We start from the raw sequence: 25077 nt of genomic DNA, 5'->3' as shown, positions 1-25077 counted from the left end.
GCACGGCGCACCGACTTCGATCGCGCACTCAGCTACTTCAATTCTATCCAGACTAGATACATTGTCTGGCACTGTCGTTGGGGCCACCATCTTACCATTGAGGTCACTCTTCATCCTGCCTCCTCAAACGTCCGATTCCTCCCAGGCTACGAAGACATGTCCTCTGACAATACCCTCGAGTCCCTAGCAGCAGAGACGGATGGGACCAACCTGTACGGGACCATCGACAAGATGAAGTAAGCTTGCATCCGCACGCTGTGCTTTTCGCCCCATGTAACACACCTGAAGTGTGCACGGGCTCAACCTCACGGTCCCGGAGGACGCGCAAGCGATCATCAAGCCCTGGGACGAGCGCAACGACACCTCCCGGTGGGCCGAGTCCGGGGTCGATGATCAGGTTCGCGTCGTAACCCTCAGTAAAACGAAGAGATCCGAGGCGTACTGACGTGTGCGGCTCGCAGTTCATCATACATGTACCGTTCACCCAGAACGTGCGCGTGAAGTCTGTGCTCATGAAGCTTGGTGAGTCGCCTGCGCTGATCAGCGGAGCGGTGTTGGGAGGGACGGCTTGACCAATCCGCTAGGCAGGGGTGAGGTAGCGCCGCGCCGCATGCGCATATACGCGAACCACGCTACGATCGTCGACTTTGCTGCGGCCGAGGATATCACGCCGCACCTAAATATCAGTCTTCTGCAAGACGACACGGGCGTGACGGAATACCCGCTGCGGAGTGCTGCATTTACCAACGTGCATGCGCTCTCCTTGTTCTTTGTAAGTTAGGTCAAGCATGTTCGTCTGGACATGTGGCGTCTCACAGCGTGTCATGTAGAGCGAGTCCGTCGGTGGTGATTCGTCGTCGGTCTACTACTTGGGGTTCCGGGGAGACAGTCGCTCGCAGCGAAGAGACGCGAGTCAGAAACTCGCCATACCTGCGGAGACGGCCGCGCGTGCTCCGCTGGTCGACAAGGTGACCCAGAAGGCAGGCGCACAGCAGCCCACCGCTCGATAGCCGTATAGGAGCAACTGCATGTTGAATCGGGGACTACAGTTGACGAAACGTGTTGCTTCAGGAGTTGTACTCATACATATTGCATTGCCAGGGTCTCATGATTCAGGCCGAATCGCTAGCAGACCGGGTCTCAACGCTGTCCTGAGATAAGTTAGCATGTCTGGATGCACGCAGTAATGTCATCGTAACCGTCCTAATTTCGAACGCTGACGACCTAACTGTGCCCGTCTCTCATCAGTGCAAGCATAATCAAGACATTACAGCAAGTGTGCTGCTTTCCGACTGAATCAGTGTGGCATCGCGTACAACTGTTACTTCGCGACCATGTGTACCGTGCATACCCTAAGCTTTCCAGTCAGCAACTCCCAATCCTTCTGGTCCCTACCTGAGCCATTTAGTCGAGCCCGTCCACCTCGGTCGTCTTGTATACAGTAAGTAAGTAGCTCATTGTCAATGCTCCGCCTCCGCGCAGCACGGCTCGCCCCGCCCGCCGCCCTCCGGATGACGTCCTGCCCCGCTCCGCAGCCACCGCTCTTGGCCCGCCGTCATCGCCCCGCTCCCAACCAGCCTCGCCTCTCCTGAGCTATGGCCTCGGCAGCATACATATATAAAGTGTACGACCCCTCACTCATTCAACTCTTGTTACGACTTTACAACTGCACGCTTACTGCATTACACACTCTCCTCAATACCCTCTGAGAGCTGATTTTCCTGACGTGACACCATGGGTCTCCTGAGTCTTCTTTGTGGTGTAAGTGTGCTTCCACCCCCGGCCCTCCGTGGTCGAGCGCATCTTACCATCCTTGTACAGCACCGTAGGAACCGCCCGCCACAAGACGGCTACTACGGCGGTGGAGGATACGGTGGGGGAGGAGGGTATGGCGGGCCAGGAGGCGGCGGAGGCTACGGCGGGCCAGGCGGCGGCGGCGGGTTTGGCGGGCAGAGCCATGGCGGCGGCGGTGGATTTGGCGGACCACAGGGAGGCGGCATGGGCGGCGTAAGTCTTCCTGCGTTCGGTCGTCCGTATGTTTGGCTAACGTGTTGTGAGGATTAGGGCGGACTTGGGGGACACGGTCACCACAGGGGCGGCATGGGTGGAGGACGGCGAGGAGGCCCGCATGGTAGGGGCGGTGGACGCGGCGGCGGGCCGGGTAGGTGGTAGATCCCCCGGCGCGCCAGCATTCGAGAGATGCGATGTATCCGTAGTGTTGACATCTTGTGTAGCCGTAGACTGTTTCAACCTTTGCGCGTGTCCAGGCCGCTGCTTGTGTGGCGATGATGTGCCCTCTGTGCGCCCATAACAATATCGTCAGTCTTACTGAAGGTCAAGTTAGGTGCGATCGTTGGCCAGCCAAGAGCCGCTCGTGAACATTTAAACATCTGAACCCGCAAACCGGAAGGATATCGCAGACACAATGCGACCACAAATGCTGCCCCTTCCCATAAAGGCAACACGACTGCCTTTCTGGTCATGCACAAAACTCAAGACACGACCCCATGCTCGACTTCGAGGGTCGCTAGGGTTGAGCACTAAGTCTAAGTACCAAATACCAACCCCTGCGCCTCCAGTCACACATTCCAAGCCAAAGGGGCTCATTGAGTCACTCAGCGTAGCCCATCTTCCCGACTGCTGCTGACAGTACTTGTCCCGGAAGCTATAATTCCATTTATTCCCTCAACAATGCACTATTTACTACTACACAAATCCCCCTCGACTGCTACTTTTCCCGTATATCTCCCGACATCTAACACGCTCCGCACGCAGCGGAGCGTACACCAGATTCCCTCCGCAACAGAATGCCGCAGGGCGACGACTATGTACTATGATACATTGGGCGGGTATGACGCGCCGCGGCGCGAGCGCGTGCGTTGATATGCAAGATGAAGGGCGGTATAGGGGGGACCGCGCTGCCGAGTCAAATGTGAATGCGAAGGGGTGAGGATGAGAGGAGAGCGATGGGCCCGGCGGCGGAGACGGAGATGCGATGCGATGCAAGAGAGCAAGGTGGGAAGCGAAAGAGCGTGCGGACGACTGGGATGCGGTTTGTGTGACTGGCGAGACGATGCGATGCGGTGCGACGAAATGACGGATGGACGAACGAGCGAGCGTGTTTGCGGTGTGCGGTATTCAGGCCGGCGCGGCCAGGCCAAGTGGTGGATACGATACTCTATCTGCGATTCCTAGCTGCACCCGCAGACCGAACACGCACGCCATCCGGGGTCCCATCGTCATCGCCAGCAGCAGCACCGTCGTCACGTCAACCTCCCGCACACTTCGACCCGCGAAGCTATGTACGCACGTTACTGTCTCCTCTTCTACTCCCTCCTGCCTCCCTCCTGCTCCCGCGCGTTTTGGTGCGGGCGGGCTCAGAGCGCCTCCGCTTTGTAGTCCCGGTCGTCGACGGGGCTGCCCACGTCCGTCTCCGAGCCGGCAGACTCGAGGTCGAGCGCCTTCGGGCGCAGGTTATCGGGGGCCTCCTCGATCGTGAACGTCTGCATCTACAAAACCGAACGCAACCATGTCAGTATGGGCCGTGCGGGCGGGCGTCGACGAACGCACCTGGACGTGCACCCCCGAGCTGAGGTCCTTCGTGTGCCTCGGCGCTGGGCGCGACGTGACGCCGTGGTTGCTCGTCATCTGCGCTGCGGCACTCCGGAAGCCGACCCCGCCCGAGTGGCTGGCGCTCGTCGTGCTGGTGGTGGGTAGTGCGTGTCAGCGGAACCGCGTGGGGTGATCAGCAAAGTGAGGGCACGCACTAGATCTCGGGGCCGTTGTTGGCGAAGTTGGAGAGGCGCCGGACGGCGCGGCACGCGACGATGGTGGACGCGATGGCGGCGGGGACGTTGAAGATGATGGCCATGATCGCGTTCAGGTTGAGGACCATGAACGCCGTCGCGATCGAGTTCGCGAGCAGCCTACGAGGTCGAGGTCAGACACGCTCTCGAAGCAGGTGAACAGGATTGACTTACGCGACAAGGAAGTAGATGAGGCCGTCCTTGAAGAGGATGGACACCAGCTGCGAGCGCTGCGAGCGCCCCCAGAGCTTGACCACGCTCAATACCATGACCAGGGCGTCGAAGCACATCGAATAGATGAACGTTGCCGCGAGGGTGGTGTTGTTCGCCTTCGTGATCGCGCAGCCTTGACCAGGAATCCATTCAGCGGTGAGGAGGACACCTGCGCGGGCGTCGAATCCATCAGTACGCAATACAGTCGCTACTCAGGAGGAAAGGCGTACCCTGGAGAATCAGGGACCAGTGACCGAGAATGACGAGGACGAGAGGGATGACGATCCAACGGTTCTGTGACCAAACCGCCATTCTGTAAACGCACGACAAGTTTAGTCGGTGTGTCATGTTACAAGTTACCCGCGACGTACGTCCGGATCGACAGGTTGATCGAGGCGAGTCCCACTGCGGCATCGCCCGCGAGTTGATCGAAGGTGTACAATGCCTGGCAATTGAGCTCCCTGCATAAAACAGTCAGATGGTAGGCAATGTGGGATCCCCGACAAACGTACGTTGTGGCGTCAAGGGCGATCAGGCTACACGAGAGACTTCTTGAGCAATTGTCTTCTAGCAAGCGTGACGATCGAGAACTCACATGCCGATCAGGGCGAAGAATAGGCAGTATCGACCGAGCAGGTAGAATATCTGCGAAGCTGTCAGCACGAGCTACAGGCCTAGCATCGATGTACGTACCAATGGCCATTGGAACTTCTTCTTGCCGGTGATCAACTCCCAGTCGAAATCGAGAGAAATAAGGAATTCCCAGCTGTAGATCGGGATGTCAGTTAAGCGTTCCGTGTGCAGACGTAGATGGTCGTACAAGTATACACCAGCGAGGCAATGCATCAGCTTGATGAAGGCAGCTGCCAGACCACGGTAGTGAGCAGCTGCGTGTGCGGTGATGCACACTGCGCACCTTCATCGACTGCGAGCTCTTCAGGTGTAGACCACTTTGACGCAGGCATGACGGAGAACGAAGGGATCGGCCAGCGTCGAGTGGGAGGTGAGCGTGCAGATCACTGGGGAGAAGCGACGGTCGCTGGCTGGCCTGCCAACAGGTGACAAGACGGTACATATGTACTCTGGCGCCATGACCATTGACATGTACAAGTGATTCTGAAGGCCCGGAAAGAGGCTAGGAAAAGAAGCGCATTTGCCGTCTGCCGTGACCGCGGACCTGGGATGGCTGAATGATGGCTTGTCAGCACACATGCTCGCGAAGGCTGGAGTGTGTCCTTACGTCCGCAGGATCAGAATGCGGCGAAAATATGATATTGAATGGGAGCCAGGTTGCGTTCGCGGAGGCAGACAGCGCTAATCAGCCGGCACTGTGCCAGGGATGGCAGCGCACTTGTCTCCGACAGGGGCAAGCCGGCTGGGAAGACAACAAGACGCGCATCCCAGCAGGTGCCGACCCATGGTTACCTTCAGGTGGAGAGGCTCTGCGCTAGGCCCTGCGTCTGCTTCCGGGTGGTGAGTATCTTGGGACAAGCGAACGGCCCAGTATGGCAACGCGGAACTCAGCGACATTGCCTGATTGCACGGCAGAAGCCGTCTCGCCTGTGTCTTTCGTGCGTCTTTCATTCTGGGAGCTTCTGCGAGCCGGAGATGCTGTGTTTACGGCCCGCCACAACGTCGCTGGCAGTCGATCCCCCACTTCCCCATCACGCACTAGTGGCCTCAAACTGCGCCCAGCACTTGGCCACAGCCTATGGCCAAGGTCACCTGCGCTGCAGTGCGCATGTCGCGCCATCAACGCGCCATGGATACATACTACGTCGCTAGTAGACCGGCCTGACCGATCGCGCTCGTTTAACGTTGCCTCTGGCCGGATCTGCCAACTAATCTCCTTCGAGCCTTCGAGTGCACTCACGCCCTTTGCTTACGCTCTGGCATGTTCTCGAAGTCTGACGGTCGCCTGTCGAGGAATTGGGTAAGTGGGAGCGCTCAGGTGACGGAAATATGAGAGCCTCCGATGTTGGTCGTGTTTTTAGCCCAGAACGAGGTGTTTCGCTTCCCGCATTCCGGTGGCATATCTATATCGAGCATTGAGCGATCCGGCAAGGCAACAGCGGACCCGCAGACCCCTCAACAGTGTTAGCCCAGCGGCTGCACACAATCTACGAGCCTCTTCAATACAGACGGTACCTCCCCAGAGCTCCCCGTAGTCCCTCGGTCTCATAGAGGCGTCCTCAAGCACACCCATCCACCAAGATGCTATCCTTATTACCGACCGGCCAGCAAGTCCTCTTGCTCCTAACAGTCCTTACGTCCGTCTATGCTTATCGTTATGTCATACGCCGCCGGTGCCAAGATATCCACCTCCTCCCTCCAGTTGTGAGTCGAGCCGAATAGCGCTTTTCTTCCAGGCACTAATCGTTCGGTGGCGTTTGACGCACCTCCAGCCCCGAGAGCTCGCGCACTGGCTTTGGGGACATGAATTGCTCGCGTTCGAGGGCGAGGCAAGCGAGATGTACACGAAGTGGGCGGCGCTGTGCGGTCCCGTATTCAGGCTCAAGGCCGCCCTCTTCCACCCCGATATCGTGCGTCTGCCAGTTTCGTGTTCGATCGTGTCAGATCTGACCGAGGCTTGGAACCTAGGTTGTGGTCACAGACCATGCCGCCGTGCAACACATCTTTCAGAACACGGATGATTACGGTCAGTACTTCGCAGCTTCGCTCCGAGGTCCACGCTGGTGGGGCCCGTTTGATAGTGGCCGACGAAGCATTGCGCGACGCTCGTCCTTGATGTTTCTCATAGCGCGTCTCCTTACTCATTTGACCATTTCCAGTGAAGTCGCCCGCGTTCAGGCCGCCAGTGTCGAATGTGCTCGGGAAGGGTGTGGTGTGGGCTGAAGGAGAAGACCACAAGAAGCAGCGGCGCGTCCTGGCACCGGCATTCTCGTGAGTACTGGCAACCTGCCTTTCCCTTTCGTTATCCAGCATGGCTTGCGCCACTCGTCTGCACCTACTTCTCTCCAGATTGCAGGGTAAGACGTTGTACTGACCATCTTTTCTCCGCACGTGCTTCGATCACGCCCACTTCGCGCAAAAGACCCGAAGCGATCAAGGGCATGGCAGATGACATTTCTGAATGTTCCGAAAAGGTACGGAGGTACGGATATTGTCTCTGTTCTGCGATGGCCTGATCCAATCCCCACGTCTGTAGTTGGAAAGTCGCCTCACCAACCAAGTCCTTGCACACGGTGGCGCCGCCACCGTCAATATCGTCGAGCAGACTTCGACATGCACGTACGTGATCGCATTAATCGCCCCTGATCGTCGGACCCACCTTTCCGCATCCGCGCAGGTTGGACATCATCGGGCGCGTCGCGTTCGGGCATGACTTCAAGTCCGGGCAGTCCACGGAGGCGCGGCAGATCCGCGCCTCCTGGGAGGGCCACGTCAACAGCGGGCTCACGTTCGGCGCGTTCATTGCGATGCTCGTCATCCGCGCGTGCCCGTCCGTGTTTCTCCTCCCGCTGCCCGCGATCAAGGCTGGCGGGCGTATACGCGAGATCGTGACGAAGCTCTCGATGCGCCTCGTCGAGCGCGGCGCGTTCAGCGAGCGCGGGCGCGACATCCTCAGCATACTCATGACCGAGCGCCGGAGGGGCGCCAAGGCGGACGCGCTGACGCCCCAGGAGATTGTCGACAATGTGAGTACTTACCGTTTCCCTGTATTTTGCGATGAGGCTGGCCCGCATGAGCGCGCTTTCGGCGTACTCCGGAGCGCGTCTCTCAAGCTGTTCTGACGGGCTTTAGTGACGTCGCTTCTGAACGCTGTCAAAAAATTCTAACGGCCTTCGCAGATCAACACCTTCCTGATGGTCGGTCACGAGACGACCGCGGGCTCGCTCAACTTCACGCTGCTCGAGCTCGCGAGGCGACCGGATGTCCAGCAGAGGCTGCGGGACGAAGTGCGCAGCGCGGGGCGCGACCTTGCGTACGACGACATCCAGCGCCTGGCGTTCCTGGACGCTGTGGTGAAAGAGGGGTGAGTGGATGAGTGGTGTCTTCTGTGTCTACGTTCAGAGACACGGGACTTCCTCCGGATCGGATTATTGACGGTGCCTCGTATCCACTTTAGGCTTCGAATTCATCCCGCGTCGCCCCAGACTGAACGCGTCGTGCTGAAGGATGATGTGATTCCCCTCGCAAAGCCCATACGCACACAGGATGGCAGGACACTCACCTCGCTGCGCGTGAAGGCCGGCCAGGTGCGCCCATCTGTGTCTACTGTCGCTTTATAGGGGCCTCAATCTTTACGGCACAGGTGTTCCACATACCGTTCACGACGATGCAAGTCAACCCAGAGGTGTGGGGGAAGAACGCAGCCGAGTTCGTGCCCGAGCGGTGGATTGTGTCTGGCGGTGTCCCCGAGCCCTCTGAGCTGCCCCACGGATGGAGCGGCCTGGTCACGTTCTGCGATGGCCCGAGGAACTGCCTCGGATACAGGCTCGGTATGTATGCGTTCCTCCCCACTTTGAACTTGTTCCTCCTCTGTTCCCATGCCTGCACGAGCATGGTGGGCGAGCATGCGCCAGTGGCACATTTGTGGTTCTCTTCGGTTCAATGTTCGTGTATGAGGTGGCCTGCTGACCTTGTTTGCCTTGGACAGCGATCTTCGAGTTCAAGATCATACTTGCGACTCTCATCCGCTCGCTCGAGTTTCAGGACACCACGGCAGAGGTGCATAGGCGCATCTCGCCGACCTTGCAGCCGGTCACTGACGGGCAAGGCGGGCTTCTCCCTCTCCATGTCACTTTGGCTCAATGATCCCGCCCAAATCGCCGATACGCCGGATGAGCAGCAGCGGCGTCCTTCAGTTTGTACTGTGGACAAATCCAAAGGGGAGGCACCAGGGCTTGCTTTACTTGAGGCTGCTGTCGACGCACCATTCCTTGCCGGGACCCTCGCGGAATGCGCAAACACTTCCTATCAAAGCTATCTTCGACTGACCAGCACAACTCGCTATCTATCTAACCTACTATCGTTGTGCTATGTACCTCTAATGGGGTTCTCGACTGCTGCTTGCGTAGGGCCGACATAGTATCTTCAATAGTAAAGGAGCGTGGTTCCGTTTATAGGATGGGCAATTTGCCTCTTCGAAAAGGATTGATTGAAGTGCTGCTTCTGGAGGCACTTGTGTACATACTTATCCGCGTTGTGTCCGAGTCGATCTGTTCATTAGTACAGGCGGTGGACAGTAACCTTTAGCTGCGGCAACACTAGTGTGAAGGCACGGGCGGCCTCTTGGTACCGTACTCAGGCTGCCTACACGTACGATGTGCAATGGCCGTTATACCGACCAGAAAGATGATAGTGAAACGTCACGGACATGGTCTCCTGTCCGAACGATCGTACACAGTTACTGTGCTATACTACCGTCAATTTGCGTAGGTAGGTCGGATAGTGTGTTATGTGCGAAGTTGGGCATGTGCGTAGCGTAGTGGCTGAGCCGCCTATTCAGGTGGACATTTCACACAACAGGCAGCAGAACCGGTGCCTTACTTCGACTTCGTCCAGGCTCACAAAGCCCCCGGAAGCATATGGGCGCGGAGCTGTGTCCCAACTCAAACTTGAACTTCCCACCTCAAAGGGAGCGACGCTTTCGTCGAGTTTCCTGCGCACAACGCCCGGCCGCGCGCCAGAGCTTGCGATGGGCCGTAACCAACCCTCCCATGCCACATCGATAAGGACCGGCATTCTACGAGTAGCATCCGGTCGATTTCGACGACGCCCAATCTCTCGCTATACGTAGGAGCGAAGGGTCCGAGGGTAATTAAAGTTTTAAGGAGCGTCATCCCGTCATTAAATGAAGAAAGCCCGGGAGGGCGCCGTTCATACAACGCCAGTATCGGCGCGCACGCTTTCGTCCAGTATTAATCATGGCACTCGTCCCTTCATACTCGCTCAATATCGGGCAAGCTCTTCATACGGAGCTCGACGGCTTTGGACTATCGTTTGAGCGTGAGCAGCGTGCCTGCCCGTGCGGCAACCTTCGGAGGAGGATCTAATCGAGAGCTTATCCGTAAGAATACAAGCTTCTGAATCCTCGTGCCCGGGCTTCCAGGGTCCGTCAATACCAAGGAAGGCGAAATCTGCACTTGGTGCGTGTCATAGTTACGAAGGGAGCGCACCGGAAGGTGCGTCCGGAAGACGAACTCACTAAGTCACTTGAAGGCGAGCCAGCAGTACGTCATCCCTTGTACTTACAGTGAAGTTGAGCGTTGAACATTGAACATCGCAAAATTTGATTATTGCGCAAACTGAAGTGAGGGAGAGTTCAGAATGCCCCGGCGGCTGCAGACGGATGGGCCGGCTGTCGCTGTGGGATCGTTCAACGGATCCGAGCGCGCGCGGTAGTAACCAGTGTGGATCGGGCAGTAACGGTCCTTCGAGGGAGTCAGGCGTTCGCCAGTGTATGCCCTATCGAGCAGGCGCGTAGGAGCTTGTCGGCTTCGTTTGGGGCGTCCGTGTCGTACTGTTCAGTCTGATTTTCCGTAGGGCCGCATTGAGGCTGAATGGAGATTCGGAGACTCTGCCAAAGTCGGCGTCGGGAGGAGCACCCCTCTGCATCTGTCGCATCTCCAGGGGTATGATGACGGTTGCGCGCAGTAGAGGGCTGGGCAGTAAGCAGTACTACACCTACCCGCAGGTACAAAGCCGACGAGCACCGTTCCGGATAGCACTCTGCACTGACGGCAATCAGTGATGACATTTCTGTGCATGTGGTAAGTACCAAGTAGCGCGAATCGAATGGGACCCTTGCGCACCGCGAACAGCCTTCAGTCAAGCTTCAACGTTTCAACGTTCAACTTCTCCAAAATTTACGCTCGATCCTCCCCCTGCGCTGTGGCGCTACTGGTCCCGACGAGGGCGGCGGTAGTACGTGCCGCGCTGGATTCGGACGTGGCACTACTACTACGTCTCTGGACTTGCCTCCACTAGAGGGTAGTCCAGGTCCAACCCTGTGACGAGTAGACGCAATCAGTTCGCATTGAGTGATCACTTGAAGCAGCATCCTCAGTACTCACTACTAGCTGCCTCTCCCGATCCGGGACCGGTAGTGAATGTCAGATGACTGACCTTCCAGAGTGAGACACTCCGGCGCAGGCACTAGTGGCAGCAAAGTGGCAGCCCCGGCGCCGCCGCCTTCGCCAACAGTACACTCGCACGCGCGTTTTCGACGTTCTGACGCGGGAGCCTCGCGGCAAACAAAACCGACGCAGAATGGCACAGATTGCATACAACCCAAGCCTGGAGGCGCGAGATCCCGCGTGGATCCCGCGCAGAAATGCATCCAGGGATGATCCCCGCCTCGAGTATCAGTAAGGCCTCGCATCGGAGTTCGCCCAGCCTAGATCTCAGCCTTCAGGGATCTCGGAATATTAGTAGTCGATTGAATGATTGAACGAGGAGAGACGATCGGAGGCCTGTCAGAGGAGCCGCCAAGGCCCATCGTGCCAAACCAAAGCTTCAAGCTCACGTTCAGGGATCGCAGAGCAGACCGTTCGCAGTCTGACGGAGGTTGCGCAATGCCGGAATCAGGCCGGAGGATTTGACCATCACATTTCATTATGTGATGCGGCCCTGAGATCCTGAGATCAATTTCGCGGTGAGCGCGGATGGCCGACTCGGAAGCGTGGGTGATGCGTGCGCAGGCCGGGCCAGCCTACTCAGGCTAGTAGCGAGGCCTTAGCCTACTACTTAGCGTTTTGAGTTGGGCTTCGACGAGCCTCGGAGGCCGACGTTCGGGACACGATCAGATTCGAGTGCGGTGCAGCGGTCGGGTACAAGTTGGGATAGGCCTGATGGATGCAAGTTGAACCAACGCGTCCAACGCGCTGTCGAGAGTCGGCAGACCTAGCCTGAGCGCACCCGAGCCCCGACCGACCGGACGTCAACGCGTATTCGAGGGAGGCCTTCGGCGGACGAGTTTAACGTGGCCTGGCAATAACCGGTCGGTGCCACCATCTGCCACGTCGACGTCGCTGTCACATCGCCAACACCCCGCTGGCAGGCGAGCCGTATCGCGGACGACTTGCTGAATTTGCCAATGCAAAGCCGTGACCACGGTTGAGATCTTGAGAGTTCGTTATGCCCATACTGGGCAGGGGAACGTTCGTAATCAGTGACCAGGAATTACGGGAAATGCCTTGTATGGGCACACACGCGCCCACAGCGACGGGAAGTCGCCCTGCCTCGTGCGGTGCGCCGCGACAGCGCACGAGCTCTGAGTCTCAGTTTGGCGGCGGCGAGGTCACGGTGTCGTAAATATCTGATCTGCGAGGCACCCTTGAGCTTGAGCGTTACTCCCACCAGAATTCCGAGCACGTCTTCAGAGTCGATGGTTGGGAGGGTGCTTCCGAGTCGTGGCCTGGCCATGGGCTGGCGGTCGTCGTTCGAGGTCCGAGGTGCGCCATGTTGGCCGCATCGTGCCAGTGTTCCTGCCCCTTCCTGCCCTCGGTTGAGGCCGCCGATCTTTGAGCTGCGTGTGTGTCCGGATGCGGCGAAGCCGTCGCAAGTGCCCATGAGAGCCCACCGGATGCCCTGCATAGCGACGTGCAACAGCCCGCTGATGCGGCGCAGTCCCCCACCCCAACTCAATCGACATACGCGAATTTGAACCTTGGCCTGCGTCATGAGGGCATCATGCGGGACGCAGGGGCGAAAATTACATACGACATTCCCACTCGAGCCGCCGAGGCGGGCACGGTGCGACGCAGTGGCAGGACATCAGAGCGACTGACGGTAACTGGCGCGATCTATGTCCGGAATCTGACACGTCGACGGCGCGCACGCGATCTTCGTGCAAACTGGCCATCAGACAGCAATTTGAGTTTTGAGAGCGCGGAGACGTAGAAGGCGGTCACGCAGGTCATCGTCTGCGGCTATGCATTGTAGGACAGGGTCGTGCGCGAGGAAGAGAAGAGAGACTCGGTGGGGCCTTGCGAACTTCGAGGTTTGGTTAGTGGTTAGTAAGACTGTGGCCCGCGCCTGAAAGCACCCGGCCGCGGCGGATGGTAGCCTCGTTGCTACTTACCTGAAGTGAAAAGTACCCGACACATGTCCACGCACAGATTTCCATTTCCAGGCGACCATGGGCAAACAAGGCATGAAGGCCCACCGGGAGAGCGAGGACCCGCCAGGCCCCGATGACCTACCGCCATACGCTCGAGCGTGCAAAGTGTGCAAAGACGGAAAGCGAGAGGCTCCGACAAGCGGGAAGCTCACGGGGACTTTCATCGGCTTCCAGGCTCCAGCGATGCGGAGAGTTCTTACGCGACGCATGGGGCCTCGCGTATGGCCATTTATGGAGATAGTTGAAGGGAACTGCCTGGGTTGGAAGTTGGAAGGCTTCCTTTGCGTGCACCCTAAAAGAAGATTTCTTTCTCGATTTGTGGGCGGCTGCTTAGCTAAGAACCCTGGGAGCTTCCTTTTCCGGCCGTACCATTCAAGTGGTCGATGCATAGTGTCCCAGGCCCAGACACAGCGAGCTACCAGAAAAACGGGTACGAGTGCAAGGATAGCTGGGCTGGACGCACAGCGGGAGGGAGGACAGAGGAGGAGCACATGGGCGTGGTGGATCTTCGCAGGGCCGAAGTGGGAGAAGGACGCCCGGAGATGTTCGCAGAGAAAGCCGCCTCGCTCCCCACGCCAGATCCGGGCCCTAGGCTTCTCCAAGGCTTCTCTCCGCATAACATGCGTCGACATATATAGCGGCCTCGCCTCCGCCTCTTCTTGCTGCTCGAGTCATCCCGCCCTCGTTCGGCGCGCCTACCCCCCTTCGTCTTAGATCTTAGCGTTCGTCGGTCCCGCAGCAATGGTCAATTGGCAATCCCAAGACGAGATTGAGGCCGACTCAGGTTGGATACACCCCTCTTGACCACTGTGGTTTTGTGGGACCTGGTGGGAGGACAGAGGCTCGCGGAAGCAAACACGCGGACCCCTGCCCTGTCTTCAGATCAAAATCAAAATCAAACTCGCGCACTAGACTGTTTCCTGACGCGTTTACTATGCAGTCGCCTTTGGCAGGTTCATGCATGCGCTTCTCGGCCTGTACCTGTACGTTTCAGTCGTGCAAGGTGCTTCGTTGCAGCTCATTATAAACACTGTAGCTGGGAGTTCTTCACCTCCGTCCCATTCGATTGGGAGTACATTTCAGGCAAACGCAAGTTCCGATGGCCCATGGTAAGTCCTCAGTGCTTCAGTCTATGTTCATCAGGATATTACTTCGTCGAGTCTCTGGCCGCCATGCTCCGCCAGGACCCCCATCTATTGGTGGAGAGGCCTGATCGAGATTTGGACATTTTTGTCCGGACTATATCAGGCTTCAGGGAGGTTTGTCCGCTGCTGTTGTGACTGTGAATTAGGCCTTGGTATGAACGGATTGATGTCCGGATCGCAGGGTCTGGCGGCTGGCCTCGTCAGCCGTGCAATTCATGGTAGATGTTGGGCAAGTGAACACCAACGGTGCGCAGATGGGGTGGCTATTGGTCAACGATTATGCCAGCACTGCTGTCCACGTCGCGCACAGCGTGCTATGGCTGCTCGCCATTCGACGTCAGGGAAGACATGACGCAGACTACGCCCCGACGCAGGAGGGGCAGGCAGTGACGACTCCTCTGGGCCATCATCATGCTTCTTCCTCTTCAAACGTTCGTCTGCATCTATGCCGTCCTCCCGTTCGTCTCGCTTTCTGCGTCTGTGTCGGGACTTCCGTTCGTCTCGCTCCCTGTCGCGGTGACTGTGCCGGCTTTCCGCTCTTTCCTTCTCCGAGCGATGGCGCTCCCCATCGCGGTCGCCACGCCTCTCGGCCTCGATCCCTGTCATAATCTCTATCCCTATGCCTTGCGCATGCAGCGGACGTGTAGGTCAGATTCAAACTGTTGCGACGCTACATGGACGGTTGAGGCGTCCGGACAGGATCAGGCCTCCGCCCTCATGAACGTCGATTTTGTCCGAATTGGGATGAGGCCTCCCCCCAATTGCTCGCCGGACGTTCAGCCGTTTGCGCTGCATGGCGGCGGAGGCAGACGTTGGCTCCTTATGACTTTTCTGAGTTTCGGTATCTTGTCACTGGAATTGTTCCACCGATGTCTAGCAAATGTGACGTGCTGTAAACGTCGAGAACCAGCAAGCTCATAACGTTTGATATTTAGATCTTCTACTTCGCGAACCGGTACTTCCTGTTGTTCGCACTCATTGGCATGTAAGTCTTCCCGCTTACATCACGAGGTGCGCTCGCTGACGTATGCCTTCTTGCAGAGCGATTGCGCTGGACGTGACCACGTACGCCGGCTCCTACATACCATTGTAGCTTTCCCTGATATCACTTCCAGGGAGGTTAACTGCCAGGCGCTGTATACCTACAACCAGGTACGCATATAAGGACCTATCCAATGGCCTAGACCTAATTGAGGGGCTGAAATCACACAGATATTCGGTAATGCATCCATCGGGCTTGCAAGCATCAACCTTTCCCTGCGCACGTACGTTCTCGACGACTGACCACTCACACATCCCATACTAATCCTACTTGTACAGAATGGCTGTATGGTCCCAGGCATGGTACATCGTCATCCCCCTCGTTGCGGTCATCCTCGGTCACTGGTCGCTCCTGCTGCATGGTAAGTGTTCGCTTCCCGCTCTTGCAATGTCACCTTGATTTGATCATGCTCTGCAGGAATCCTGATCAAGGCGGCATGGATCCCGGGCGAGGGCTGCGCGATCACCGACACGGACAACACGCTCCTCGCTGTGACGTTCATCTACTCGATGGCCTTCGACTTCATGGTGCTTATGCTGACCGCCTGGAAGCTCGCCTTCAACCAATCCAGCGGCCACAAGCGGAGCAAGGTAGTTCAGCTGATCTTCGGCGACGGGCTGATCTACTTCATGGTCGCGTGGGTATTCATTGGAACTTCCATGTGAATCGGTTGTTGACGTTGTCCGTGCAGATTCCTCGCGAACCTGCTCGCAACTGTAGGTGCATGCTCGTGTGCAGCTCGACGCCATGCTGACTACTCCCACCAGATCTTCATGCTGTTAAACTTGAACGCGGTCATGTCGATCATCGCGAACGTTCCTGCGGCGATCGCGTCTTCCGTGAGTGCTTCCTGCGCTGCTTCTGCCGCGTCACGCGCCTGACGACCTGCGAAGATCGTGGCATGCCGCGTCGTGCGCCGGCTGGCAAAGTACACGACTTCCACAGTCGAAGTGTACAGGTACGTCACCCGCTTCGCCTCAGCGAGAGCGAGCGCGCTCACACGCACGCAAAGCTCCGGCGTGAACTCGACGATCGCGTTCAGTCGCGCGAACCGCAGCCGGACGATGAACGCGACGGTGAACATCCCCGACAAGAAGACGGTGGACAGCGGCGTGCACGTCCAGGTCAGCCCGTCTGGCTTGACCGCATGCGCTGTGTGCTGACACAGGGACAGATGGAGACGTTCGCGGAGATCTCGGACAATGTGCCGTCGGACCCGAGCTTCATCCAGTACGACGCGGCGGGCAGGATCGTCAAGGGGGACTTAGAGAGCTGCTACACCGGGGACAGCCCGACGATCGCGGGCGACGAGTACAAGCGGCCGGAGTACTGAGCGTGCCCGAGGCTCGCCATGCTGCATTTCTCCCGCTGCTGCTCACGGACAGGCCGTGGCGCGGCTTCCTTTTCCGCTCGCATCAGCTTTCCTCGCACCCGCATCGAATCGTCGTTCTTGCTTTCACATCGTCGCCACGCTCCCACTCCCCCACCCGCATCCCCACCCATCATCGTGCAAAACTTTCATTTCGTCCATGGCTGCGGGCCGCCCTCCCGCTGTATTACTAGCCCATCATCTTGACGCTCGTCGCTACACAAAAGGTGGCGGCGGGCCGTGCGGTCATCCGTCCTTGCCTGCTGCCCTGTGCGCGGTCAGGCCAGGACGGCGCGCACCACGTCCAGCGTCCCCGGGCCTTGCTCTCATTTGCCTTCGAACGTTGTACTTTAGCCTCATCTGTGATACATACGCACGCTGTGCATAGACCGCGGCGGGGGCGTTGGTCCTCCCGCCTCGGTCGTCTCGCTTTGCTGGGAGGGGCGCAGAGACGGACCGTTCGTAGGGACACTGTGACAGTGCGTGCGTAGATACTGGCTCCCGTATTCAGTGCTCGGAGTAGTAGAAAAGAAAAGAGATTGAGGATGTAAGTTGATACGACGTCGATATACCCGCGTTACAGAAATCAATTGCTCGTTGCTGTTGCTTCTGGTGCTCAGAGAGAGGTGTGATAGTACTTGGTCACAGGGTGCCATACACTGACAGTATACGTATACCCCGTGCGCGACCCACGGTGTGCGCGCGAACTCCGTAGGATACTAGGAACGTAGAAGTGACCGTCACCAGGACAAACGCCTTGCGTTGCTAGTCCTACATAGCATAGCACCGACCGCAACGTGTGCGGGACTTCTGGTGCGGGGTCAATGTCAATTGAGGGCCCTTCTACGTTGTACAAGTACTTAGTAGACGATCGTACCTGACAATCCGAGACAATCAACATCTGCTCTGCGGGGCTCACCTAAAGCTGAGAACTCTGGCAAGAGGTCTCTAGGCCTGTAAACAAGGCAAATATGCTATTTAGACGAATGTTCAGAAGATATTGTATCACCGTTGTGTCCGGGCTTGGTCCGGGCGAGGACGGATTCAAATGAGGTCGCGCTTGAACACGCGCACGTGACCGCAGCGCCTGCCACTTTCGCGAGCCTTGTTCGACGTTTCTCGTCACTCCCTGTCCTCCGCCACCACCCTCCTCTTCCCTCATTGCGACCATGGACGTCGTAAGTCGGCTCGAGTCTAGAGTTACTTCAAATTTTGACCCTCTTGCTAGGACATCCAAGACGAAGCGGCGGGCCTCCTCGCTCTCTTCGAGACAGGACCAGAGACGTTCGCATGGCGCGACCCCATTCCGCGCGAAATGGAGGAACAACGCGTTCGGATGTCGGACACGCTCATCTTCGACATTCTGCTTGCTGAGGGAGGAATCCGCCACGCGAGCTCGCTCTATCCGCCTACTGACGCTGAGTCGCTTCATCGCCTGCTGGAGGCCATCTGCAACTCTACCTACGACGCGGTCAAGCAGGACAGCCTGATCTATTTCTTGTTGAAGTGGCATAAGGATGGGCGGGAGATGGACTTCAGCGAGTCGCGGTGTATACAGCCTCAATTCGTCATCCTGGCGGACGCGTATTGGCACCTGGATACTGGCATCAATGTCGAGGTGAGTGGCGACCATTATCCATCCTGCCAGGTATATCCCTCGTGTCGTATATCTCGTAATGCTACCCGAGAGGTGTGCGATAAGCCTCAGCCAGTCGAGGAACGCACCATGCACACCAGTCTTCCCCTCCCTTTGTGGCGTCCGCTGACTTTGTTATATTCTGTTAGAGAGCTGTATCACTGCTGTCGGACCAACGTCTGAATGGAGATTACATCTCGAAAATCATACAAGCATTGTCATTATCAGACAACCCACATACGTGCATTCGCAATTACGTGCACACTGTGCAACCTCTCCTCACGGAGCCTCGCGACATGGACGCGTACGCAATAGCGCTTGCGGACTCTAGCCTCATGGATGCATGGCACTACCAAAGGACATTCTCTGAAAGAAGCCCGTCACGACCACGGCTAGTGAGGAAGATCCTTGATTTCTGCCTGACCCGTAAGTTGGAATGATCTTGTACATAGTCAGAGATGGTCCTGACCGACGTCGTAGCCAAACCCCGCCTTCCGCAGCTCAAAGCACTCCTTGCGCTCCACCTCACAGCGTATGAACAGAGTCTGCTTCACAACTACGCCATTGATCCGCCTCAGAAATTGTCGGCGGCATCTGTGTCTACCATTCAGGACCTCGCCTGTCTGCGCCATGTCCAATCCGGCGAGTATGCCGCTGCTATCAAGCTCGACCGCCAGCTGCCTCCAGGCGGCATGGTCGCGAAAGACCGTCGACAGATGATGGACGACCTCATGGCGTCGATGCCCCTTGTGGAACGGCAGCTACTCGAAGTCGAGCTGGAGCAGCTGACTGCAGCCCCGAGGCCAAGCGTCAGCGTGTCGCAGTCCTGGACAAACAAGGCAACCAACAGCACAGACCTGAGCATGAGCTGGGAGAGCGTGCGGAACCCGTCTAGTTCCACTGCCACCAAGTCGGCTCCTACCGCCGCCGCTGCAGCGCACAAGTCGAATGGTACACCGAGTATGGCAACGCCAACGATCTCGCAAAAGTCTGGCGCGCCACGGTTCGGCGCGCCTCTGGGCGCGACCCCGCACACAGAAATGTTTGCACCGCTGTCGTTCCCCTCAAGCGCGTCGACAGCCTCGCCTGGAGCGTCCGCCTTCGCGCCGAGCATGTCAGTTGGCCGCGTGCCGCTCATCGGTCCAACCACGCATCAACAGACGCCAAGTAGCGCAGGCCGACCGTCCGCATCCAGTGCCCGTCCGGGTTCGCTCTTTGAGATCGCAGGCAGCGCGAATCAAGCTCCGAACGCGTTCTACACGCCGCCGCAGTCGATCTCTGCCGGCGCGAAGCGTCCGTTTGGTCAGGATACCCCGAGGACGCCGCGCGCGTCAGCCAGCCCTCAGCGACCCGAGCCGGTGAGCGCAGCCAGCGCGGGCGCGACGACCGCCGACGGCGATATCACGATGCAGACAGACGAGGACGCCATCGCGGCCGACCTTGCAGACATAACCCAAACGGACGCCTCGCGCGTCGAGAACACAGCTGCTACAGAGGACGAAGAGAGCCCTACTGCGGAGTTCTCCACGTCCATTTTCGGCCGCAATCGCAGCACGTCTGCAGACATCCCACGGGTGTCCGCGCGCAGGCTGCGCCAGGAGAAGTCAGACTCGCCGTTCATACCCGGCGCGTTCGGCCCCACGACGGACGACGAGGGTGAGCGCGAGCGGATCAGCATGCCCCCGCCACCGCCGCCCGCAACGACCTCACGGAAGTCGCGGGCGAGCGGAGCGAGTGCGGGTTCCGCTTCTGCGCGGAGAAGGGTGTCGCCGTCACCGCCTCCTGCGCCGCGGCCGGCGAGAGCCACGCGGGCGAATAGCAACGCGAGGCGGAAAGACCTGAGACAGAGCATCCCCGGAGGATTCATGGACGAGGAAGAGGACGACGATGTCCCGCCTTTGCCGCCGCCTACACCGACCACGAGGAAGGGCATCCGCAAGCCGCGGGCGTCGAAGGCGAACGAGAGGGACGAGATGACAGCGGAGGAGCTCACCCGCCCGACGCGACGGTCCACTCGATTGTCGACTGCGCCCTCGGTCGGTGAGTCGTCCCCTGAACCAGCGTCCCCTACAAAACCGAGCACGAAGGCGCGCAGTACGCGGAAGTCTACTGCAGCAGCAACTGGTGCGCCTGCTAGAAGCTCACGCAAAAAGCGATGATATGATTATGTTTTGTCACGCTGGACGTTCGAAAGGAGTGCTTGTTGTATAGCCATTTACTTACCACATTGCCATCGTATCATTCTCAACGATTGCCTGGATACTTGCTCACGTCCTATTTGAGTGAGAGAGAAGTCATTACGTTCCTCAGCGCAACGGGCTACTCTACATTTCATTGCGAGAGACGTTATCGTTCCAATACGTTAGGTGAGAAAAGAATCATCAACCACCGCCATTCCACGACGACGAAAAGTCCGCTCAATAACTCGAACCATTGACCTGCGAAAAGACGTGAGCTTCACGCACATGCATCTGAGACTGCTCTACTCACCTTATCCCTGAGCTGTCCAATGAACTGCTGGTAACTTGGCAAGACATCGGCGCGATCCTGGATGAGGCAGCTGAGGGCCCACAACCGCAGTGGCGGTTCCCCATCCTCCTTCACCACGTAGAGATGCGGGTAGTAAACACCACGACGCATCTCGCGGATCTTCTGCACGATGGCGTTGACGCGTTGCGAGAACGAGTTCTCTAACAATGGCAATGTCGTCTAGAGACGTAGTTAGCGCATGACCTATAAACAGCGGCACAGTAGCCTACCTTTCCGCCACGAAGCACCTCGTAGTTGGGCAGGTTGAAGACATCCATAACGAGCTGAGGCACGGAGTCGCGGCCAACCCAGAGGAAAATGGTCTGGCCATCCTCGATGAGGAATAGACCATGTCTCTCGAGTCGCTCGGAGGTGAGCGGAAGAGGTGGAGGGAGGATGACGCCGTGTTCGCCGACGGTACCGCACTGTGTACAGGCGTTAGACTACACTCGCTCGACTAGACTGAGTTGCGCATACCTCTGGTGGCATATTGTGCAGCGAGTAGAACGTCGGGCACAGGTTTGGAATGAGCAGCTGGGACGGCAGGGACGTGAGGAGAGCTTGTGCATATGCCCTGAGGTCCGGAGGAATCTGTGCGCTCTGCCTGATGCCAACCTACACAATCGCGAGTTAGTCCAGCGCACCTTATGCAGACGGTCTATCACGACAACTCACGTTCTTGAGCAGCCCCAGAACCAAGACCGGCAGCATCTTCATGTTGTCCGGGATCGCCAGCTGCGCACTCGCACCTGCACCGCCAGCGGTCATGCTCTGCTTGTACGCCTGCAGCATCTCCACCATCTTGCTGAACAGCGCGTCCCGCGCGTCCTCGAGCTTGTGCGTGATCGAGCGCTCGACTGCCTTGTTCGCAAGCAGAGTCGCGATGGCGATCTGGTCTGCGGACGCGAAAACCTCGGAGAGGTTGCTCGTCGTGGGCAGCGCGAGGGTGATGACACGGATACGACGTTCGCCTATGCAAGGTGTCAGCTACAAGCGTCTGTGGGAGGACCAACATGACGACAGACCATAACATGTCGTATGCAGAACGGCGGTTTGGAAAACGACGAACGGCGCGGTGAGCGTATCTTCGATCGTAACCTCAATAGCGTACGACTGGTCCTGAGGCACGGCGGGCATCGCCAGCAGGTCGGTCGAGCGCACAAAGAAGTTGCCATGGAACGACGACATGCGCAGATCTTCGGTGAAAGGTGTCAGCAGTTGACGCTGGATGCGAACACTTGCGCTTACTTTTGGATGCACGGACACGCATGACTGCCTCCAACATGACTGGCATCGCCAGGACCTCACCAAACTCGTGTGCAAACTTGATCGCGTCCTCTGTGCGCGACGCGTTGAATGCAGGATAGAAGTAGGTCTGGCCGGAGGTGTAATGGGGAAGGCAGGCTGATTTAGGCATACACTTAGTATTGTTCTCAACCGCCTAGTTAAGACGGTAGTCGCACCGAGGGTAGCAACGTCCTGATAGGATGCGCTGAATAGGAACATGTCCACGGACACTTGAGCACGTGAACACTCGATCGCGAAGGTCTTGTAGAAGGGCGACGCGGATTGAAGGAGCCCAGATTCCTACAGATGTCAAGTGAGTCGTCATTCATACTGGCAGAGCCTGTAGCATACCTTAGAAGTGCCAAGGATCTTGGGGTCCTCCCTGTTTTTGAGCGCGCCGGCTCCGATAGAGGGGAGGCTAGCAGAGAGCACGATGATCTGCCCACCAATCGGTGTCTAACACGAACATCCAGTCAGTATGAGCAAGAGAGTGAACGAAGGTCGCAAACCATCAGCTTGAATCCGGCCTGCAACGCGGGGCCAAGCGCACTGCCGATCGTATTATTGTCCGCGAACATGTCGCCCAGTCTACCCAGTAGAGACTCCAGCGATGCGCGGGCCTCCGACAGGTTCACGAGCAGATCCGTAGGCTTGGGCAAGAAGACGTCGTCGATGTCCGACACGACGAGCATGGACGAGTCCGTTGTTCCCGGCTGGACATACAATCAGGTTAGGGTCCGAGAATCGCGCATCCGAGCTAAGTACGCACGGGCATAGAGAAGAAGTATAGCGAGGCGTCGAAGGCGACGATCGCGACCTTGGTGCGGCTCTCGTCGTTGGGGATGCGGTCGAGGTTCTCGAGGATCGTACGCGTAGCCGTCGCCACCATGCCACTCTGGATGGCAGCATGGCTCACATCGATGAGGAACACGTACACCGCAGCCTGGGGAGGCCGAATCATGTACTCAGTGGGCGCGACGAACTCGACCACGGAGTGGTTCATCTCCGCACGCGCCCATCGGTCGCCAGGCTGGTTCCGGACCTGGTCCCAGTCGAACAACTGCGGGACCTCGTTTGACATGTTACACATGCAACAACGCCATCTGCAAGGGATCAGTCACGAATCCAGCGCATATGCGCGCGACTCACCGGTTGCCCCCGTCGATGAACTGCACGTATGGGTTGATATACGTCCTGCAGCGTCTGCACCGCGCAATGACCGTATCCGTCACGAGCGGGACCGGCTCCTCGTCCTTCTCCAGCGAGCGATACGGCGTGAGAATCAGCGCGAGTGGGATCTTCGACTTGTTCAGGAGCGAGGACGACGCCGGGATGGCATTCAACGTGCACCGCTGGTACGACGGGTCCGCGTTCGCGTACGGCGACGGCGAGATGCTCGAGTTCGGCGGCAGGCAGATGTCGGGCGGGGGCCGGTGCAGCTCGCGCGGGTCTGGCGGCGCAGTCAGGAGGTTCGTCGTGAACAGCTGCGGTCGCTTCATGCCCATGTTCATCTGCCCGAACTGGTCCGCCAGCGCGCCCACCGCCGGGGCCGGCTGCTGCCCAAAGCCAGGCGCGTTGATGTACTCAGGCTCCGGTGGGGGTTGCGACCCGGCGAAGTAGCTGGGCTGCTGTTGCGCCACCATTTGTTGCTGTTGGAACTGGTTGTCTGCAGCGAGCCCGGGCGTGAAGAGCTGCGCGGGCTGACCGCCAGGCTGTGGTGCCGCCGCGCCGTACTGGGGTGCGAGACCATCCACGGGACCGTAGTAGGCTTGAGTCTGGCCTGCAGCATACTGTCGACGTTTCGAGTGTTGGGGGCCCCCTGCAGGTGGTGGAGAGACGGATGGCGACATCCCGGGCGACATTCCTGGCTGCATGCCGCCGAGTTCAGGGTTCACTGCGGGCATCTCCCACTGCGAGTGGCCCGTCGCGGTCTCTGCGAATCGCGGTCGAACTGCATTCAGACTGCGTCACTCACAAGATCGACGCGTAACTGCGTACCTATGAAGAGATACCGCTGGTTGTTTGGGTCCCTAGAACCGGTCAGACGATTCACAAGGTCACTGCGAAGTCAGACACACCATTCCGCCGCCCATCCTGGTGGTAATTGTTGTGCTGGAGAGGCCATCTGCTTAGAGAAGATCTGGTTCGCGTCGAAGGAATTGTCGGCAGATATACCACACGCGCGTGTATTGGTGACACGTCACCGAGCACAGCTGTTCGCACCTAGCTCTTTTCTCGAGATACCACAGGTCGAGATGTGGGCTGATAAAGCTCTGTCAAGCAGGCGACGAGCGTAGTAGCCGAGGAGACAGATGTGGGACGTGTTCAGTGCGCAGGTCACTGGTCAGTACGTGTATTGATGATCTTCTAATGCTGCTCGGTTTCCTCTTAAGGAAATAATCGTCAATTAGGCAAGTATGTACCTCCGCTGCCTGTGACACAGATGGACTCAATGGACTCGCTGCTGCTTGCTGCAATAATGGCCCTTAAAAGGCGATTGAACTATGATTTCGTGTGCGTGAATTTGCTGTGTCACAGAGCCACAGGAGCACGGATCTACTAGACATCTACGGAGAGTGTCGGCGGGGCCTCTACAATGACATCGCATTATATGATCTTCTAACCTCTGCTCCAAGACTTTTACACCAAGGCTACGGACGCGGGTGTGGTCTACAGTATCCAAGAGCATGAATAAAACCCACTAGCAAGTACTACGGGGCTAACTTACCAAAGTGAGTGGAGCAAAATCTTCTGCTCCCAAGTCCAATCAATTACTAATGCGCATGCTCAGCCTTGACTCAATGGATCCCCTCCTCCGAGTCCCTAAGCTGGTGTTTGCGTGTTGCGGCTTATGAATTCAGCAACATCATCATCATCCCCCGAACAACGTTCACTTCGCTCGCAACCATACGTGTGCCAACTTGAATACTATACTGATCCGTAGCGGCGCAACCGCCGATCC

General features: G+C 57.9%; 8 protein-coding genes across 8 annotated transcripts; 5 read left to right on the top strand and 3 right to left on the bottom strand.

Annotated features, from left to right (window-relative positions):
* Positions 1–4: 4 nt before the first annotated feature.
* On the top strand, positions 5–1220 carry C8Q71DRAFT_774955 (galactose-binding domain-like protein). Its single transcript, XM_047924567.1, has 5 exons — positions 5–236; positions 289–397; positions 462–522; positions 585–772; positions 831–1220. The coding sequence occupies exons 1-5, from the start codon at positions 157–159 to the stop codon at positions 1008–1010; spliced, it is 618 nt and encodes a 205-aa protein (XP_047776068.1). The 5' UTR covers positions 5–156; the 3' UTR covers positions 1011–1220.
* A 183-nt stretch (positions 1221–1403) lies between these two features.
* On the top strand, positions 1404–2386 carry C8Q71DRAFT_850005 (uncharacterized protein; the record flags this gene model as incomplete). Its single annotated transcript, XM_047926720.1, has 4 exons — positions 1404–1761; positions 1822–2033; positions 2065–2161; positions 2345–2386. The coding sequence occupies exons 1-4, from the start codon at positions 1735–1737 to the stop codon at positions 2384–2386; spliced, it is 378 nt and encodes a 125-aa protein (XP_047776067.1). The 5' UTR covers positions 1404–1734.
* Positions 2387–3377: 991 nt separating this feature from the next.
* C8Q71DRAFT_713003 (uncharacterized protein) lies at positions 3378–4984 on the bottom strand (the record flags this gene model as incomplete). Its single annotated transcript, XM_047920892.1, has 11 exons — positions 3378–3509; positions 3571–3703; positions 3768–3926; positions 3981–4188; positions 4250–4332; positions 4391–4480; positions 4532–4555; positions 4615–4664; positions 4713–4785; positions 4840–4882; positions 4936–4984. The coding sequence occupies 11 exons, from the start codon at positions 4982–4984 to the stop codon at positions 3378–3380; spliced, it is 1044 nt and encodes a 347-aa protein (XP_047776066.1).
* Positions 4985–6233: 1249 nt separating this feature from the next.
* C8Q71DRAFT_725932 (cytochrome P450) lies at positions 6234–8798 on the top strand (the record flags this gene model as incomplete). Its single annotated transcript, XM_047921733.1, has 11 exons — positions 6234–6356; positions 6425–6562; positions 6621–6678; positions 6812–6923; positions 7009–7126; positions 7189–7271; positions 7330–7678; positions 7832–8016; positions 8110–8239; positions 8296–8482; positions 8641–8798. 11 exons carry the CDS (start codon positions 6234–6236, stop codon positions 8796–8798), a joined length of 1641 nt encoding a protein of 546 aa, XP_047776065.1.
* A 3974-nt stretch (positions 8799–12772) lies between these two features.
* On the bottom strand, positions 12773–14090 carry C8Q71DRAFT_196897 (uncharacterized protein). Its single transcript, XM_047916918.1, has 2 exons — positions 13069–14090; positions 12773–12980 (listed from the first exon to the last, which is right to left on the bottom strand). Exons 1-2 carry the CDS (start codon positions 13737–13739, stop codon positions 12917–12919), a joined length of 735 nt encoding a protein of 244 aa, XP_047776064.1. The 5' UTR covers positions 13740–14090; the 3' UTR covers positions 12773–12916.
* On the top strand, positions 13599–16725 carry C8Q71DRAFT_196819 (uncharacterized protein). Its single transcript, XM_047916917.1, has 14 exons — positions 13599–13891; positions 14048–14090; positions 14144–14216; positions 15188–15237; positions 15294–15317; positions 15368–15404; positions 15465–15517; positions 15573–15655; positions 15712–15931; positions 15986–16010; positions 16062–16133; positions 16188–16252; positions 16307–16418; positions 16469–16725. Exons 1-14 carry the CDS (start codon positions 13849–13851, stop codon positions 16625–16627), a joined length of 1059 nt encoding a protein of 352 aa, XP_047776063.1. The 5' UTR covers positions 13599–13848; the 3' UTR covers positions 16628–16725.
* A 1071-nt stretch (positions 16726–17796) lies between these two features.
* C8Q71DRAFT_774929 (nuclear pore complex assembly-domain-containing protein) lies at positions 17797–20575 on the top strand. Its single transcript, XM_047924566.1, has 4 exons — positions 17797–17841; positions 17892–18281; positions 18449–18725; positions 18780–20575. Exons 1-4 carry the CDS (start codon positions 17833–17835, stop codon positions 20456–20458), a joined length of 2355 nt encoding a protein of 784 aa, XP_047776062.1. The 5' UTR covers positions 17797–17832; the 3' UTR covers positions 20459–20575.
* On the bottom strand, positions 20576–24535 carry C8Q71DRAFT_774928 (protein transporter SEC24). Its single transcript, XM_047924565.1, has 15 exons — positions 24339–24535; positions 24194–24255; positions 24114–24145; positions 23265–24048; positions 22885–23218; positions 22625–22828; positions 22467–22571; positions 22292–22415; positions 22077–22232; positions 21854–22024; positions 21504–21799; positions 21306–21443; positions 21059–21253; positions 20790–21008; positions 20576–20737 (listed from the first exon to the last, which is right to left on the bottom strand). Exons 2-15 carry the CDS (start codon positions 24238–24240, stop codon positions 20717–20719), a joined length of 2826 nt encoding a protein of 941 aa, XP_047776061.1. The 5' UTR covers positions 24241–24255; positions 24339–24535; the 3' UTR covers positions 20576–20716.
* Positions 24536–25077: the final 542 nt, after the last annotated feature.

The sequence above is a fragment of the Rhodofomes roseus genome (assembly GCF_022264815.1).
Source record: "Rhodofomes roseus strain CIRM-BRFM 1785 chromosome Unknown C8Q71scaffold_19, whole genome shotgun sequence".
NCBI lineage: Eukaryota > Fungi > Basidiomycota > Agaricomycetes > Polyporales > Fomitopsidaceae > Rhodofomes > Rhodofomes roseus.
The sequence above is the reverse complement of the archived record's forward strand: the minus strand, read 5'-3'. Positions and strand labels throughout refer to the sequence as shown.

Bases quoted from the DNA above. Each gene is read 5' to 3' on its own strand.
- C8Q71DRAFT_774955 (XM_047924567.1), top strand. From the start codon at position 157: ATGTCCTCTGACAATACCCTCGAGTCCCTAGCAGCAGAGACGGATGGG. The intron at 398-461 runs GTTCGCGTCGTA...TGCGGCTCGCAG, and splicing joins AGTCCGGGGTCGATGATCAG to TTCATCATACATGTACCGTT. The intron at 773-830 runs GTAAGTTAGGTC...CGTGTCATGTAG, and splicing joins ATGCGCTCTCCTTGTTCTTT to AGCGAGTCCGTCGGTGGTGA.
- C8Q71DRAFT_196897 (XM_047916918.1), bottom strand. From the start codon at position 13,739: ATGTCGACGCATGTTATGCGGAGAGAAGCCTTGGAGAAGCCTAGGGCC. The intron at 12,981-13,068 runs GTAAGTAGCAAC...CAAACCTCGAAG, and splicing joins TCGGGTACTTTTCACTTCAG to TTCGCAAGGCCCCACCGAGT.
- C8Q71DRAFT_196819 (XM_047916917.1), top strand. From the start codon at position 13,849: ATGGTCAATTGGCAATCCCAAGACGAGATTGAGGCCGACTCAG. The intron at 13,892-14,047 runs GTTGGATACACC...TTTACTATGCAG, and splicing joins CGAGATTGAGGCCGACTCAG to TCGCCTTTGGCAGGTTCATG. The intron at 14,091-14,143 runs GTACGTTTCAGT...TAAACACTGTAG, and splicing joins GCGCTTCTCGGCCTGTACCT to CTGGGAGTTCTTCACCTCCG.
- C8Q71DRAFT_774929 (XM_047924566.1), top strand. The intron at 18,282-18,448 runs GTGAGTGGCGAC...ATATTCTGTTAG, and splicing joins ATACTGGCATCAATGTCGAG to AGAGCTGTATCACTGCTGTC. The intron at 18,726-18,779 runs GTAAGTTGGAAT...CCGACGTCGTAG, and splicing joins CCTTGATTTCTGCCTGACCC to CCAAACCCCGCCTTCCGCAG.
- C8Q71DRAFT_774928 (XM_047924565.1), bottom strand. From the start codon at position 24,240: ATGGCCTCTCCAGCACAACAATTACCACCAGGATGGGCGGCGGAATG. The intron at 24,049-24,113 runs GTACGCAGTTAC...CGCGATTCGCAG, and splicing joins CCAGCGGTATCTCTTCATAG to AGACCGCGACGGGCCACTCG. The intron at 22,025-22,076 runs GTAAGCGCAAGT...CTTTCACCGAAG, and splicing joins GCGTGTCCGTGCATCCAAAA to ATCTGCGCATGTCGTCGTTC.